The sequence below is a fragment of the Vanacampus margaritifer genome, chromosome 10, assembly GCF_051991255.1.
Source record: "Vanacampus margaritifer isolate UIUO_Vmar chromosome 10, RoL_Vmar_1.0, whole genome shotgun sequence".
Lineage (NCBI taxonomy): Eukaryota > Metazoa > Chordata > Actinopteri > Syngnathiformes > Syngnathidae > Vanacampus > Vanacampus margaritifer.
Window position 1 is genome coordinate 15,921,780 of NC_135441.1, and position 14,906 is coordinate 15,936,685.

The 14,906-nt window shown below is 41.8% G+C and overlaps 1 protein-coding gene across 2 annotated transcripts; it reads right to left on the reverse strand.

The window, feature by feature from the left end:
* Positions 1 to 4,150: 4,150 nt before the first annotated feature.
* LOC144058695 (protocadherin-10) lies at positions 4,151 to 11,755 on the reverse strand. 2 transcript variants are annotated; one of them, XM_077577069.1, is made up of 4 exons: positions 9,010 to 11,755; positions 5,424 to 5,482; positions 5,220 to 5,347; positions 4,151 to 4,945 (listed from the first exon to the last, which is right to left on the reverse strand). In XM_077577069.1, the coding sequence occupies exons 1-4, from the start codon at positions 11,518 to 11,520 to the stop codon at positions 4,629 to 4,631; spliced, it is 3,015 nt and encodes a 1,004-aa protein (XP_077433195.1). In that variant the 5' UTR covers positions 11,521 to 11,755; the 3' UTR covers positions 4,151 to 4,628. The 2 variants fall into 2 exon arrangements, with proteins under 2 accessions (XP_077433195.1, XP_077433194.1); XM_077577068.1 differs by having other exon boundaries at positions 5,199 to 5,347.
* Positions 11,756 to 14,906: the final 3,151 nt, after the last annotated feature.

The following is a 14,906-nucleotide window of genomic DNA, read 5'->3' on the forward strand; positions in this document are numbered from 1 at the left end:
CAAAGTAGGGTTTCATTGTATTGTTAGGGCTACAAAGTAGGTTTTCAAATTGTTTGGTATGTCTTTGTTGTTGTTATTGTTTGTTTTTGCTTGAATAGGAGATACTCTACTTAGAAACCCTACTTTCAAACCCTTGGCCTACTTGTCAATGAAATAGACCTGTTGACAAAACTCTCTTGTCACTGTTTAAAAAAAAATAAACGTAATTCTGACCGTGCATACTGTTTCCCATTAAGACTACACTATATTGCAAAATGCAATCTGCAGGTAACGTTTGCTGTTTTTTTGCCATAAAATACTTATATTATTGGCTTATACCTTTGATGGTGCTGGATGCTTGAGGTAATGTTCGACTCAAAGGCAAGAGGCCTCAATAGTGCAACCCCGTAATATTTAATGAGGAAAGAAACAACTTGTGAAGGTAATTGGACTTTTAAATTTGGTATCACCTCAAACTGGCTCTCCAAAATTTAGAATTTTATGAGTTAAGACTTCTATTTTGCACAGTTTGCTTTGTATTGAATAAGTTAGGCTACTAAGTCCACTCATCACTGATATGCAGTAACTGAAAATAGCGTACTGTAGTAAACGTGCACCATTTATTTACTTATTATGTAAGTAAAATGATTAAAAAGATTTGTAAAAGATTAATTCATTTTTCAAACACAATTTTTTTTATTTGCAGGAATAAGTATTTATTTGTTTAACATGCATTTTGACAAAACTGTATATTTTTTTCCTCGCATACAGTTGCATCTATCAATATAGCAATATATCAACTACAATTTCATTATCTGATGTCGGAAAGTATTTTTTCCCTTTTAACCATTTCTGTGTGCTTTTGGATGTGTACTTGGGGTCTTTGTCTTGCGAGTAGACCCATGACCTTTGACTCAAACCAAGTTTTCTAACACTTGGTAGGACATGTCCCCCTAGAATGTGTTGACCATGATCCCAGACTGTTCCAGGTTGGCTTTCAGGTCTTTCGATGTTTAATGTGGTGTTTTTTCCACCATTCGCATTAACCATTGAAGACTTCTGTCATCAATTTCTCTCTTCACCCAACATCCATGGAGGTTCTTGACAGTTCCATGCTCGTCAAAACTTTTTAACAACATTGCGCATTGCTGAAACAGGGCTACCAAAATCTTTGGAGATGGCTCTATACCATTTTTTTAGGTTTTGTGTTTGTGAATAATCAGACTGCTGATGTCCACAGACAGCTCCTTTGTTTTCACTATTTTGACAAGGAAAAGGGAATAACAGGTGGCTTTTTAAAACGTCAAAGTCATCATTCATTGGTTAAATCATGTCAATTGGGCACAGACAATTAAGAACAAGGAATTCTCATTTGTGATTTACCAAAGGTGAGTCACAATGCGTTTCCATACTGATTTACAGGGAAGGGTGCCAATACCAGTGACAAAGCACATTTTAAGTTTTCAAAATGTTCCGCCCATTGTTTGTTTTTAATTGTTTTTTAAATAATTTTGTCTTTTGGATGAAATACAAAATAATTCATTTTTTTCAGAAGATATTCCACATTATGCCCTTTACCTTCATGGGTGCCAATAATGGTGAGCAGGACTGTATTTATTTAATGAGAAGATTATACTACATGGGTCACTTAAGGTGTAGTAATACACCTGGCCCGACTTCTGTGCAGGTATGTGAGTTCATTTCTGACACAGTGATGGTGTGAATGTGAGTGTGAATGGTTATTTGTCTCCATCTGTTCATGGCCACAAACTGCCTGTATCTGGGCAAGGGGTAACTCAATTTTATTAGTGATCATAGAGTTCAGAGCCATCCTTTGTCTGGTCTCTCATATAGCACCTGTTTGCCCAAGGTGACCCTACATACTGTAAAATCCTTGACAAATTAGCTCCTATAAGAATGCTGGACACACACCGGAACCAACCTTGAAGTATTTGGCCATATTTCCAAAAGGAAGACGCAAGCACAAAACTGCTCATCATGTAAAGAACATCAAAACTGGTGAAGCCTTTTTTTCCAGTTGAAAATTTGAGCCTTTAGACAAGGTGGAATTAAGCTCCTGCTAGAAAGCAAATAAAATATATCAGGAAAAGCCATCTTGAACATCTGAACTGTATTTGGGCTTAATCAGAGGCACATTTTAATTGGTGGCAGGTGTGAGTGGAGTTAAGCATGGGTTGTAATTGGTTAATTCTGATCACAGTAAAATTGTGAAAATGTAAATGTTGTTTTTTTTTTTTTTGTATATCCTCCCTTGTATGTCCTCCATCAAAAATATGAAGACAAAAAGTTAATTGCATTGTACAGGTCAAAGGTCATACTGGTGCTATAGAAAAATGTTGGTATTCTGAAAGAACATTGTTAAAGGTTCTGTTTTTTCATCACAAAACTTGGAATTTGAACAGGGGTGTGTAGACTTTTTATATCCACTCTATGCAAATTCATTTGTATATTTTTTAGTTACATGTGATGTAGACATCAAACCATGTTTTAATTAATTGTCTCTTTTTTTTTTCCAGTTAGCCTAAAATATACATATACCTTATTGTAATATGCATTTCAATTTATATGACAAAAGTTGATTTAGCTCAATAAAATCTGGATTACAGGAACTAAGCCTTGATTTGATGATGTTTAACTGACACTGGTAAAATGCGTGACATTTTTTAGATTTGTGTCAATGAACAAATAATACAGTACATTAATAAACTCTCTCATTGACCTTTCTCTTATAATCAGCATTTATTTTAATTTACATAATTGCAGCTAATCAGTATCCTCGTTTCTCTGAGAAGTGTGACTGTTGTACAGTAATTCGAGAATCTTACTCAACGACGCCATCTGCTGTATATACTGTGCTTTTTTTTTAAATGTATTTAATGCTGTAGTGCTTTGTGTACATACATCATGTACATTTTTCATTTTTTTGAAAATGCGTAGACTGTAATGCACTGTAAAACTTGCACTCCTCAATTTCATTTTTAATATATTGTAGCACTTTGCTACAGACTTTAATCTACAGTGAGTTTTTACTTGTATCATGCATTCCACTAGGGAACACTGTCAGTCAAATATGCTGCATTTTACTACATTTCTGCTTTATTGCTAATTGTAAATACTAACAAATCTGATATTGTTTCCATTTTCTCTCTCTATGCGTGTGACAGAAAAAGCTCGTCACTTGGCCTCACTTGCTCTTTATTGAACGTTGAACAAATTCGCCATCTGGTGGATGAGTGGAGGCACAGCGTGTGTCAAGAAGAAAACCACCACTGGTCATAAATTCAGCACCACAGCAACGGAAAGCTTTCTTGACCGACGGGATGATCAGGGAAGTACAAACAAGTGTCTCGGAAGTACATTTAGTAATTAATGTGTTTTATATTTGCTTGCTTTGCTTTTCATGACTAGATAAAGATGTGGATATTTTTACACCACAAGCAGAATAACAAATGCTAATGAAAAAGTTATTCTTGCAACATAAACTCTTTTTGAGCTCCATTTATTTCACATCCTCCTATCTGACCTATAAAGGATGCCCCTTTTGTATCACCTTACCCCAGAGAAGGTGTCCCTGCTCCTTCCACGGTTCTCTATGGACCCCCTCTTCCTTATTAACGAGATTATTCTCAGTCTGCGCCAACCAACGACCTAATTAAACCTTCTTTGTTCCTGGCCAGTACCCATCTGTAATCTGTTGAACAATTTCCCAGAGAATTAACAAGTAAAAGGGCACGCAGAAAGAAGAGAAAGATGCTGCGGGCCCCCGAGCTCCCATCCAGGTGTGGCATTTGAAGCAGTCGACTCACTCCCACGACACTCGTACTTGTGTGGCCGTGCTCTTAATTAAAGTGATATTTTCCAGAGAGGACTTTTTGTTTGTTCAGTAAATGAACCCCCACCGTCCTCTGCGGGCGCATGGAAATGCAAGCTCTCCAATTAGCATATGTTAGCATTTTACTGTGTTTATTCATCTAGGTGGAAAACGGCTTAGCAAGGCGAAAATATTGTAGGAGCTGTACCCTTTTCACCCTGAAAATAATTGACTCGAGTAAATTAAACCTTGCTGAACAAAACTTAAATATGCGCAGTGCATACTGATTTGCCCACTTAAGTCGCCCGTTTGGTTTTATAGACATTTGAGGAAGACATGTAATGCAAAAAATACTTTATTTCCATTAATGTATTTACAGTACATGTGTGGGGAGTGTTCCTCATCTCTCTTTTTTTTTGCCTCAGCATAATGTTTTTCACATTAGCAGATGAACATACTTATAAAAAAAACACACACACACACACTTTCTATATTTTTTAAAACCCAACAATATGATTTCATACTTAAAGATGTGCAAAACAATTGCTTACTGATGCTTATCATATCATTTGGAAGTCACATCTGCACCTCCTGTTTGATTGTCTAAAAATTAATAGCAATAATAATAATCATAAAAAATACATTGAGGCATGTTGTCACATAAATAACCACGAAAATCTGCTCCCCTTCAGCAGTCATTATTTAGCTCCCATATTAAGCCACTCACAAGCCGCTTGGTCATTAATTTATGTAACAAATGATCTTCATCTCAGGTGATCCATCATTCAAATCATCCACGCAGTCAGTCAGCGGCATGTCAGTCATTGTACAGATCGTTATTGATCATGGCAGCCTCCCCCTGGGGGGACATCTGGAGGCGTCGCTTCTTGCCGAAGGTAGAGAAGGAGTTATGGACGTCCAAGTCGCTGCACTGAGCCACGGGCCTCAGGGTGCAGAAGCCTGATGGCGTCCCGGGAATGTACACGTTGTGATGGTAGTCAGGCGGCGGGTGCGGGTGTGGGTGAGGGTGAGGGTGAGAGGGCTTTGTAGGCTGCTGCTGTTGGGGGGGAGGGGTGCACCGAGGAGTCCAGGGCCGGGAGGTAACACCGCTGGGTGATGGAGACATTTTATAGTCTGCAGTAGAAGATATGTGGTAAGGAATTATAAAGCGATTGTTCAGTTCAGTGTTCATTTGCATAATTTAAGGGATCTTAATGCACACACTCACATTCTAATGAGATAATAAGGTAATAATGTTCAATTCAGCTTGAGAAATTCATTCAACTTTCGTCAATGTGAAAGTGCATGGCAAAATATTACAACCAGCTTTCATCTGTTAGGAGTTCCTAATGTTCTGACTGTGTTCAATAATGAGTTTTTTCCTCACATTCAGTTTGGCTTGTCGTACCCTTTGGGCCTCTCATGTGAGTGCCCCAGGTCCAGTACTGTCCGGGAGCCATGGAAGTGACGTAGTTTTCCGGGTCTGCGTGCATGGCTTTACGCATCAGCGTGCCATCCATGTTGATGGAGTTGTAACTGCAAAAGAAGATAGAAATCCATTTGATATCTCACTTGGAACCATCTGAAGTTTTTTTTTAGTCAAACATGTTACCTTTTGATGGAAGAATTATGATTCTTGGTCAGAGTCCAATCTGTGTTTGGCTGCTTCAACTGCAAAAATAAATACGATAATTAAGATCTCAACTGTGAAGTCCATTTACATTTACATTAAAGCTGTCAAACTATTTTTTTTTAATCAGATTAATCACATTTTAGAAACTTAATCATGATTAATCACTTAATTAAACATTTTTGCCTGCCAAATTTGAAGAGCACCTGTTATTATTATTTCTATAATTATTTATACATTTAATGTTATGAGGATGTCTTCGACATTTTTTGATCCACTGCACATTCTCATCCTCCTCGTTTTCTAATCAGGTAATTATTTACATGATTTAAAATGGGGGGGAAAATCCCCCCAATATTTTGACTAGAACAAATAATATGGATGTCATACGCAAACATTTATAAAATGCTTTACTTTAATGCATGTAGGCCTAGTTATGTTTATTGTGCAAACCCAACCTGTGCTACCGTTAACATAACCATGCACTGTCAAGATAATAGAGCATCTGTTGTCAAAATTAATAGTGTGATTAATCTGTGTTAATACATGATTAATGCGATATTTTTTTTAGATTCATCAATGAATTAACGCTTTAACTTTCACAGCCTTAATTTGCATACAACTTTATATCACTTTCAACAGGATAAACAGTATAGTAAATTGAAAGAAGGCCGAATGCTGCCCTCTTGTGGGTGCCTGGTAGAACGAAAAGGCATTATTTTGCTTTCAACTATCCGCCTGTCACACAGTTTAGCTTGTATTGTCTATTCACTGAGGGAGGGGTGAAAAATGACAACTGAGAGCTATTTATGCTGCTAAAATGCCAGTTTTTTTGTGATTTAAAAAAGAGACAGAGTTCCATTTTAAAACTTTTTCCACCATACGACCAATAACCGGTACAACATGGGGATTTGCCTGTGTTAAATTCACCAATCACATTCAGATTAATGTTAATTGGAAGTCAGCAGATTTCTTTAAAGTGTGTTTTTTGCACAATGTTTGGATGAAACTTCTGTCTTGAAACCGGACATCATAATTTAGGCATATGAAGAAGACGTTAGATTGGTGACGAGCCACTACTTTTCAGAAATTTCTGCAACTTCCTCAGCCTCCCCTGACTAGTTTTTGGCTCATCTTTTCAACACTTGGGAAGGGACGTCCAGTTCTTGATAATGTCACAGACACCTCTGATGCTTAGGAACCTCTATGCTGACCATATATAGCAGTGGTGTCAAACATACGGCCCTTGGGCCAGAAGTGGCCCATCAGAGGGACCAATCTGGCCCACGAAGACAGAATACAGTACGCTTTTCACAAAAATTAACTGATGTTGCTAACTTTTCCACTGGATGGCGCACCGATGACCATTTAAATGACTGAAATTTGGCTGTTACAGTACTCAAGATTTGATGCAAACATTTTGCACTCATTTTGTTCAGAAATTTCAGATTACTCTGCAGTAAGATAACGCATGGACATGTTTTCAGAATGTGCTTGTAATTATTGCACACAAAAAAAATGGAAATAGCTTGACCTGTTGTTATTTATAACTTATTGGTACATGGACATACTGGTATGGCCCACTTGAGATCAAATTTGGGTGAAAGGGCCCCCTGCATTAGAATGAGTTTGACTCCCCTGATATATAGCTTGGATGACAGACTTGTATAAGTAAAAAAATGTCAGGAAAAGTATACTAGAAGATCTGAATTTTAATTTGTGGTTAATGAGAGGCACTTAAAATGCTGTGCTGACTCCTAATTAAACATGAGTTTGAATGTGATTAAATCATTCGGAACACAGCCCGACCCCCAGTTAGAATAGGGTGTGCACACTTTTGCAACCACATTATTTAATGTATTTATTTATTTATTTGCTTTCAATAGAGTAGTACAGGATAGGTGCCATTAATAATGTAAAAGGTTTTGGTCTCATTTGTTTATAGCACAGCTAGCATTTGAACAGGGGTGTGTAGACTTTTATAACCACTATAGCTGCTCTATGAATTCACTTAAAGTCACTATAACACAGAAATGTGACACAAAAGCATACTAATATAATAATTATTATTAATAGAATCTGTATTCTAAGTGTTGCCCTTGCCAAGCAGACTAGAAAACCAATTAGAGTCCCAATGGGATGAAACAGAACACGATTGAAATCATCAAAGGGAAAGCCGGCCGAGGAGAAAATGAAGAAAATGATCATTGTTTTTCTTCTTTCTGCATGTGTGCACTTTACATGAATATGCGACTGAGCACGGTTTTTCATTACGCAGAGCCTTGAACAGTCACTTGAGGTCGTCAAAGCTCATGCACGCCATCCATCTGCCTTCGCTTGGCTCCGCGCATGCAGGCCTCCGTCGTGAGCGCGCCTCATCGCGTCACTTGTCATTGGATGGTGTCCTCCCGACCTCTCCCTCTCATTGCGTGCCAGTGTGTGTGTGAACGTTAGCCTCGATGAATGAATTAGGGAGCCAATTAATGATTAAAGAGGGAAACACTCTCCTCAAGGATCTGCATAACAACCCCCCTGTGACCTCATCGACCTCACCCCGCCTCTTCCTGTGGCCAAAAGTAGTGTGTCCGTGACCGAAATGACATTTGTCAGTCTGCCTGGTGGAGTCTGGTATCACGCGTGACACACACACACACGGTCTACTGCCCCGTCTGCTGGAATTAGAAAACACTACATCCTGCCTCCTTTAATTCCCTCTCTCCTTGCCCAACCGCTTCCCCTCCAACCACACGCTTCTCCTCTCCCTCCCTCTTGCTGATAAATATGACTTCACATCTTAGTCTCTCCTTGCACCCAGAGGACATCGCAGGGACCCATCTACAGGCGGGCCACGTCTCAGTCCAGTCATGTCCTTGCCCCCCTCCCCGTGTCCTCTCCAAAAACCAGAACATTTGCCATTTTTCATCAATAATGGACAGCCCTCCCATCACGAATACGCCACATTGTGTTGAGTATAATGGTGCTGTCCATGGTGCCCTTGAGGGATGGCCAGAGGGGAGATTTGTCCTATATAAATTGTTAGACGTCGACGCCTTGCCTGCACCAAAATGGGTCGAACCATGGACAAATGAATCCAAACTCTCATTCACCTTGTCCATTACCCTTGACTTGTTGTTCAGACTCTGTTGTGCAGGGAGCATTTTAGTCTGCCCACCTCCCTCCTCCCTCATAGAGCAGTGGCGCTGATGGAGGAGGCATTAAGAATGATTTATGTTTTTTCAGCAAATTAATCATGATTTCCTTGCCCTCGGCCTATCTGCAAATGTCGAATTGCTTCCACATTTCACTTAATTCTCAGACAATATAGTCACATAATAATGCTCCGTGGTGCATTAACGTGTCAATTAAAAGCTAATCAGGCATCTTGTCTCATTTCATTTCCGCTGTACAATGATTAGTACCTAAAGTGTTGCGATTAATACATAATAAAAGTGACGACTTTGTGGTTTCACCTTTAAACGTGTTTTTTTTATTTTTTTTTTATTTTTTTTTTTATTTTGTATTTATTTACTTTTTTGTATTTTTTTTTTTTTTTTTTGTATAGGCCTACCTCATTGGGGGTGGTCGCTCCGTTGTTGACAGACGCGCCCCATGAGTGCTCCGCGCTCCTCGCCTCGTTGTTGCGCGGCGTGCTGGCCGGGCTGCACGGCTTCAAAAACATGAAGTCACTTTTGGACGATTCTGGTGTCAAGCACACTTTATAACAATAAGGCTGAGTCAGGCTGGTGCTTCCGTTCACCTCCATGCAGTTGGTAGGCACCTTATTAGCCGTGGAGGAAATTTGCAGGTTGAGGTTGGATTTTTTGAACACCTCCGGGGGAGGGTCGGGCTGGAAGCCGCCGCAGCAGCAGCAGGCGAAGGGGGGCAGATTGTAGCCACTCAGGGTCTCCCTGTCCTTGTAGCACTTGACCGCAGCCAGGACGATGATGGCCACGAGGAAGATGAAAGATATGGTGCTGAGTGACACGATTAAGTAGAGGGCGAGGTTCGAGGGGGGCTGAGGGCTGAGTGTGAGGTCTCCATAGTCGGATAAAGACTCGGGGACGCTGTCCACCACCGTGAGGACAACGGAGACGGTGGCGGAGAGAGGAGGCTGCCCGTTGTCCTTCACCAGTATTACCAGTCTGTGTCTGGACGCGTCTTTGTCCACCAGTCGGCGAATGCTCCTGATTTCCCCCGTGTACAGCGCCACGCTGAACAAGCCGGGATCTGTCGCCTGTATCACCTGATAGGACAGCCGCGAGTTTTGTCCCGCGTCCGCGTCCAGCGCTGTCACTTTAGTGACCAGATAACCAGCATCCACGAAGCGGGGCACCACCTCCGTGGCGACGGTGCCGTTTTTAGGCAACGGGGACACGATGATTGGCGCGTTATCATTCTGATCCAGAACAAAAACATTCACTGTCACGTTGTTGGCCAGGGGTGGGAAGCCTGCGTCTTGGGCTTGCACAAGAATGTGAAAGTTTCGAAGTTGCTCATAGTCAAAGGAGCGCAGTGCGTAAATGTTGCCGTTGTCCGAGTTAATGGACACATACGTGGACACGGGCATGCCCTGGATTTGACCCTCGAGAATAGAATAAGACAGATAGGCGTTCTGGTTGGAATCGGGGTCGAAGGCAGACACGGTGCAAATGGAAGCGCCCGGGGCGTTATTCTCGGTCACATAGACAGTATATGACGGCTGTGAAAACCGTGGGGGGTTGTCATTAATGTCAGACACTTGCACCAGGATGTTTTTCCTCGTGGAAAGCGACGGGGAGCCCAAATCGCGGGCAGTGAGTGTGATATTGTACTCGGACACCACCTCCCTGTCCAAAACTTCACTTGTCACAAGCGTGTAGTAGTTTTTAAAAGAGGAGTGCAGCTGAAAAGGGATGTTATTAGGGATTTGACAGTCCACGTTCCCGTTCTCACCCGAGTCCCGGTCCATGACGCTGATAACGGCTATGACAGTGCCCGGTGGTGCGTCCTCCTGCACTGGCGTGGACACGGACGTGAGGATGACTTCGGGGGTGTTGTCATTCACGTCCACGATGTCGACCAGGACTTTGCTGTGCACGGCCACGGCCGAGGGTCCCCTATCCCTCGCTTGCACGTACAGCTCGTACACGTTAGCTTTCTCGTAGTCCACGACGCCCTTTACGCGGATCTCACCCGTGTACGGATCCACGCTGAACAACTCGCGCACTTTGAGAGGCGCGTGTCCGCTAAAGGCGTAGGTCACCTCCCCGTTGGAGCCCTCGTCCAAATCGGTGGCGTTCAGTTTCAGCACCAACGTCCCCCTCGGCGCGTTTTCCACTAGTCTAGCCCGGTACACGGAACGATCGAACACGGGGACGTTGTCGTTCGCGTCGAGTACCGTGATGGTGATTAAAGCGGTTCCGGAGCGTTCCGGCGAACCCCCGTCAAAGGCTGTCAGAATCATCTCGTGCTTTTTCTGCCGCTCCCGGTCCAAAGGGTTGTCCAGCACCAGCTCGGCAAACTTGCTCCCGTCGTTGCGCGTCTGGATGTTGAGGATGAAGTGTTCGTTTGTGCCCAACTGGTAGGAGCGCAGAGAATTAGTGCCCACGTCCAAGTCTTGCGCGCTCTCTATCGGGAAGCAGGAGCCGGGCGCAGCCGATTCCGTGATGTCGATGTTAAATTCGCTCCAAGGGAAACTGGGGGAGTTGTCATTCACGTCTAAAATCTCCACTTCCACCCTGTAGAGCTCTAAAGGGTTTTCAATGACAACTTGTAGATGCAAAAAACAGCTGGGGCTGCGCTCGCAAAGCTCCTCTCTGTCTATTTTCTCGTTCACAAACAAAATCCCGTTCTCCAAGTTCACTTCTAAATATTGCCTCTTGGCTCCGGAAACGATTCGGAAGCGACGCGCGGACAACTTGGCCACATCCAAACCCAGATCCTCCGCGATGTTGCCCACGAAGGCTCCGTGCTCCAGCTCCTCGGGGATGGAGTAGCGAATTTGAGCCAGCACCAAATCCACCACGCAGGCACACAAAAGTAGAGAGACGACGAGCCCGGTCACCGGCACCCAGCTGCATCTGGAAAGCCTTTGATCCATTTTACAGCCTTGCGTAAAAGTCACCTTAGCCGGACATCATAGAAAATAAGCATTATGCACTGTTAAAAAAAAAATAAAAATCAGCAACAATCCAACGTGGTCATATGTAACTTTGTATCATATTTACAAGTGACTAAATTGATTGCATGCGGAAATCTAGACCACCTGTCTCCCCTTCCACTGTGCTCCACGCGCGACACGGGAGGTGAGTGAACTGAAAAGGCTTGCACTTTGATTTTCCACTGTATTAGACACCCAGAGGAGCCGGCTGGGATATGTGTGAGAGCGCGTGTGTGTGCGCGCGCGCGAAAGAGAGAGAGAGAGAGAAAGAGAAAGAAAGAGGGAGCGTGCGCAAGAGAGAAAGAAAGCGGTGTGTGTGTGTGTGTGTGTGTGTGTGTGTGGGTGGGTGTGGGATGGGGTGGGGTGGGGGGGGGTTCTTGGAGCTCCTCAGAGCTCCGTATTGGCGGACGCAGAGTATACGACTCTAATTACTGTCGACGTTTAACCATTTCCCACCCTCGTGTCACTTCCTCTGGCCTATTAAAGAGACGAGAAGGCGTAAATTTGACACCAGACGTCAGAGCCAGATTTGGATTAAGGAGGGCAAATTGTGTGGTGGGTGTCGTGGTGGGTTTTTCAGGCAACATTTACGAGAAGAGGATTGTCGAAGGATGACCCTCAAAGATCCAATTCCTCATATACTGTATCACATAATTCCTTCTACACTATCATTAATCACCCCCACTCCTTAACCCACTAAAAGATTATTAAGGATATTGCCCTTTAATCACAATTATGTCTACATGTCTGAGCTTCTTTTTGGTCGTAATGAAAGTGACAGTGAGGAGGAGGTATAATACACCACGTACTACAAATGCGCATTACAAGACTTTAATTCACATAAGCAGGCATGGACATGTATCAACATAATCAACATAAAAGCCATGCCACAAAGACGTAATCATATTTGTCCCTAATCAGGTATTATTGTTTGGATTAAATCATTCATAGGTGACGTGTTTACAGTTTGGATGTGATGTTAATGTTGTTCAAATAAACTGTTGTGAGTACACATTTACAGGGATTCTTTTGTTGTATAATGCTGGTCAGTTAAAGAAGCACTGAAGCACAGAGAGCAAGTGAGGGGCAAAGCAAAAGGACGCCTTTGTGGATCAACACAGACACGAGTGGCATCCTAATGTAAATGTGTGGTCGTCTTAAAATCTCTTCAAGTCTCTTCTCGGGACTGACGAGGCGCAGGCTGGGCCCTGCGGGCAGCTCGGAGCTCGTTAGCAACTAAAAGGAAGAGGAGATGAGGGCAGGAAATAATAATTAGGTTCTTGGAGCAGATATGGAGATGTAATCGTTTGTTGGCATAAAAGTGTTAAACAGAATGACTTTGGTTGCTTTCAAACAAATGACAACAGAAGATATCCTGGAACTATTTGCCTGCAGCCCTCACACCCTCCCTTTTACGAAAATCACCAATCCCCAGGTTTAAATAAGCAGAAAACACAATCTGCTTGCAGACTTAACCTCAAGCAGATGGTTAAGCTTCTCCAGAAATGATTACATTTCTGGAAAAAGAGGAGCAGCAGAGCGCCGAGGAAAGCACCAGTTCCATTGCTTTGCCTTCTATTTTAATTAACGGAGTGAAGGATTAGTGTGTATAGCTATCCGGGATCAACCGTTCTCCGACGGAAGAATACAAATGTTTTGTGATAAATAATCCCGAAGCCCTGCGACCGGCGCTCCCCTGGTGCCGCGTACATTAACATGCATTACACGGAGCATTAAGCTGGTTTCACCCGCCCCTATCGCCTCGCAAAGCCCCCCATTGTGACACAGACAGACTTGTATTACTGACGGGCACCTTGAACTCTACGCCGGAAGTAATGTCATGCTTTTATCAGGTGGCCAAACACGATAGCATCATGCCGCAAACCATTTTAAATTGACATTGCATGAACTTTGTCTGTGAGGAATAAGGTTGGTATTGCAATTCTGTATAGTAAGTTACTTTTTACAGACTTGTTTATTTGTCTGACAAGTGCGCAAAGGGGAGTCACTAGTTATCCGATGGCTCCCTCCAGCGGCGTGCGTCGGAAATTGCATGCACTTGAAGCGCGAATACTGTAGGCCTACTTAAAACCGTCTGATTCTCTGATAACTTGAAATAATATACACTATAGTATCCATCTATCCATCCATCTATCTATCTATCTATCTATCTATCTATCTATCTATCTATCTATCTATCTATCTATCTATCTATCTATCTATCTATCTATCTATCTATCTATCTATCTATCTATCTATCTATCTATCTATCTATCTATCTTATATGGGTGTGTGCAATGTACTTCTCTACACATGTATACTTCTGGGAAGTCTTCTACTTATTGCTGCACTTCTTATTTATTTAATTTTAATTTTATCTCTTTCTATTCTGTTGTTTTCTCTTTACTGTAAACTGCAGCTGGACGGAGTCCAGGAAAAAGTTCCCCACGGGGAAAATAAAAGTATATCGTATCGTATTGTATCCATCTATCTATCTATCCATCCGACTCATTCACTGACAAATACACACTAATTTGAATATTTTTTTAAAAACAGATTGTGGGAGATTGTGTTAAAACTCTCAATTGCAAATGATATCAGTAAACTCGCCTTTGTCATTTATTGTCCACAGAGCAATGCCTTTTCTATCTGTAATCTAAGACTGCCATCTCCTGGCAAAAAGGAGCATAACAGCTTTTTAGTCGATGACGTCATGCCATGTTTCATTCTACTAAATATCCTCGAAATAAAAGCATATATCTTCATTCTAGAAGTAGTGCTGGTCAAGCATGCCATGTGATTTGGATGTCAAATTTCAACAACAAATGCGATGGATCAGGAGGATATTGGCAACATTAAGTATAATGAGGCTCCAAGTCAATTGCTGTATATTAAAAAATGCTTTAAAACAACAATGAGCAGTTTTACCTGCCAGGGCATGAAAAAAAAAATTGCAAGCATTTTTAAACCAGTACCTTTTTAGACAGTCACCCCCCCTCCTCCACCCTGTTTTGTTAGATTTCATTATGTTCTGTATAAAATAATCTGCATACATAAATTTATTTATGTTTTATATTGTGCCTTTGTTCTCACCCTAAGAAATGGAGTTGAACCTCGTGTTGAATTGACCCTGAAAAATCAATAATGGAAAAAGGTTGGTGATTTTGCACACCTTTGCACTTTTGCCACTATGAGATATGCTCCAACAAAATGTTTCCATTTGCATAAATGGTGTTATTATGACAAAGGAAATAACGTTTGCATTCTATTCTATTAACTTTTTATTTATTTATTTATTCATTTATTTATTTATTTATTTATTTATT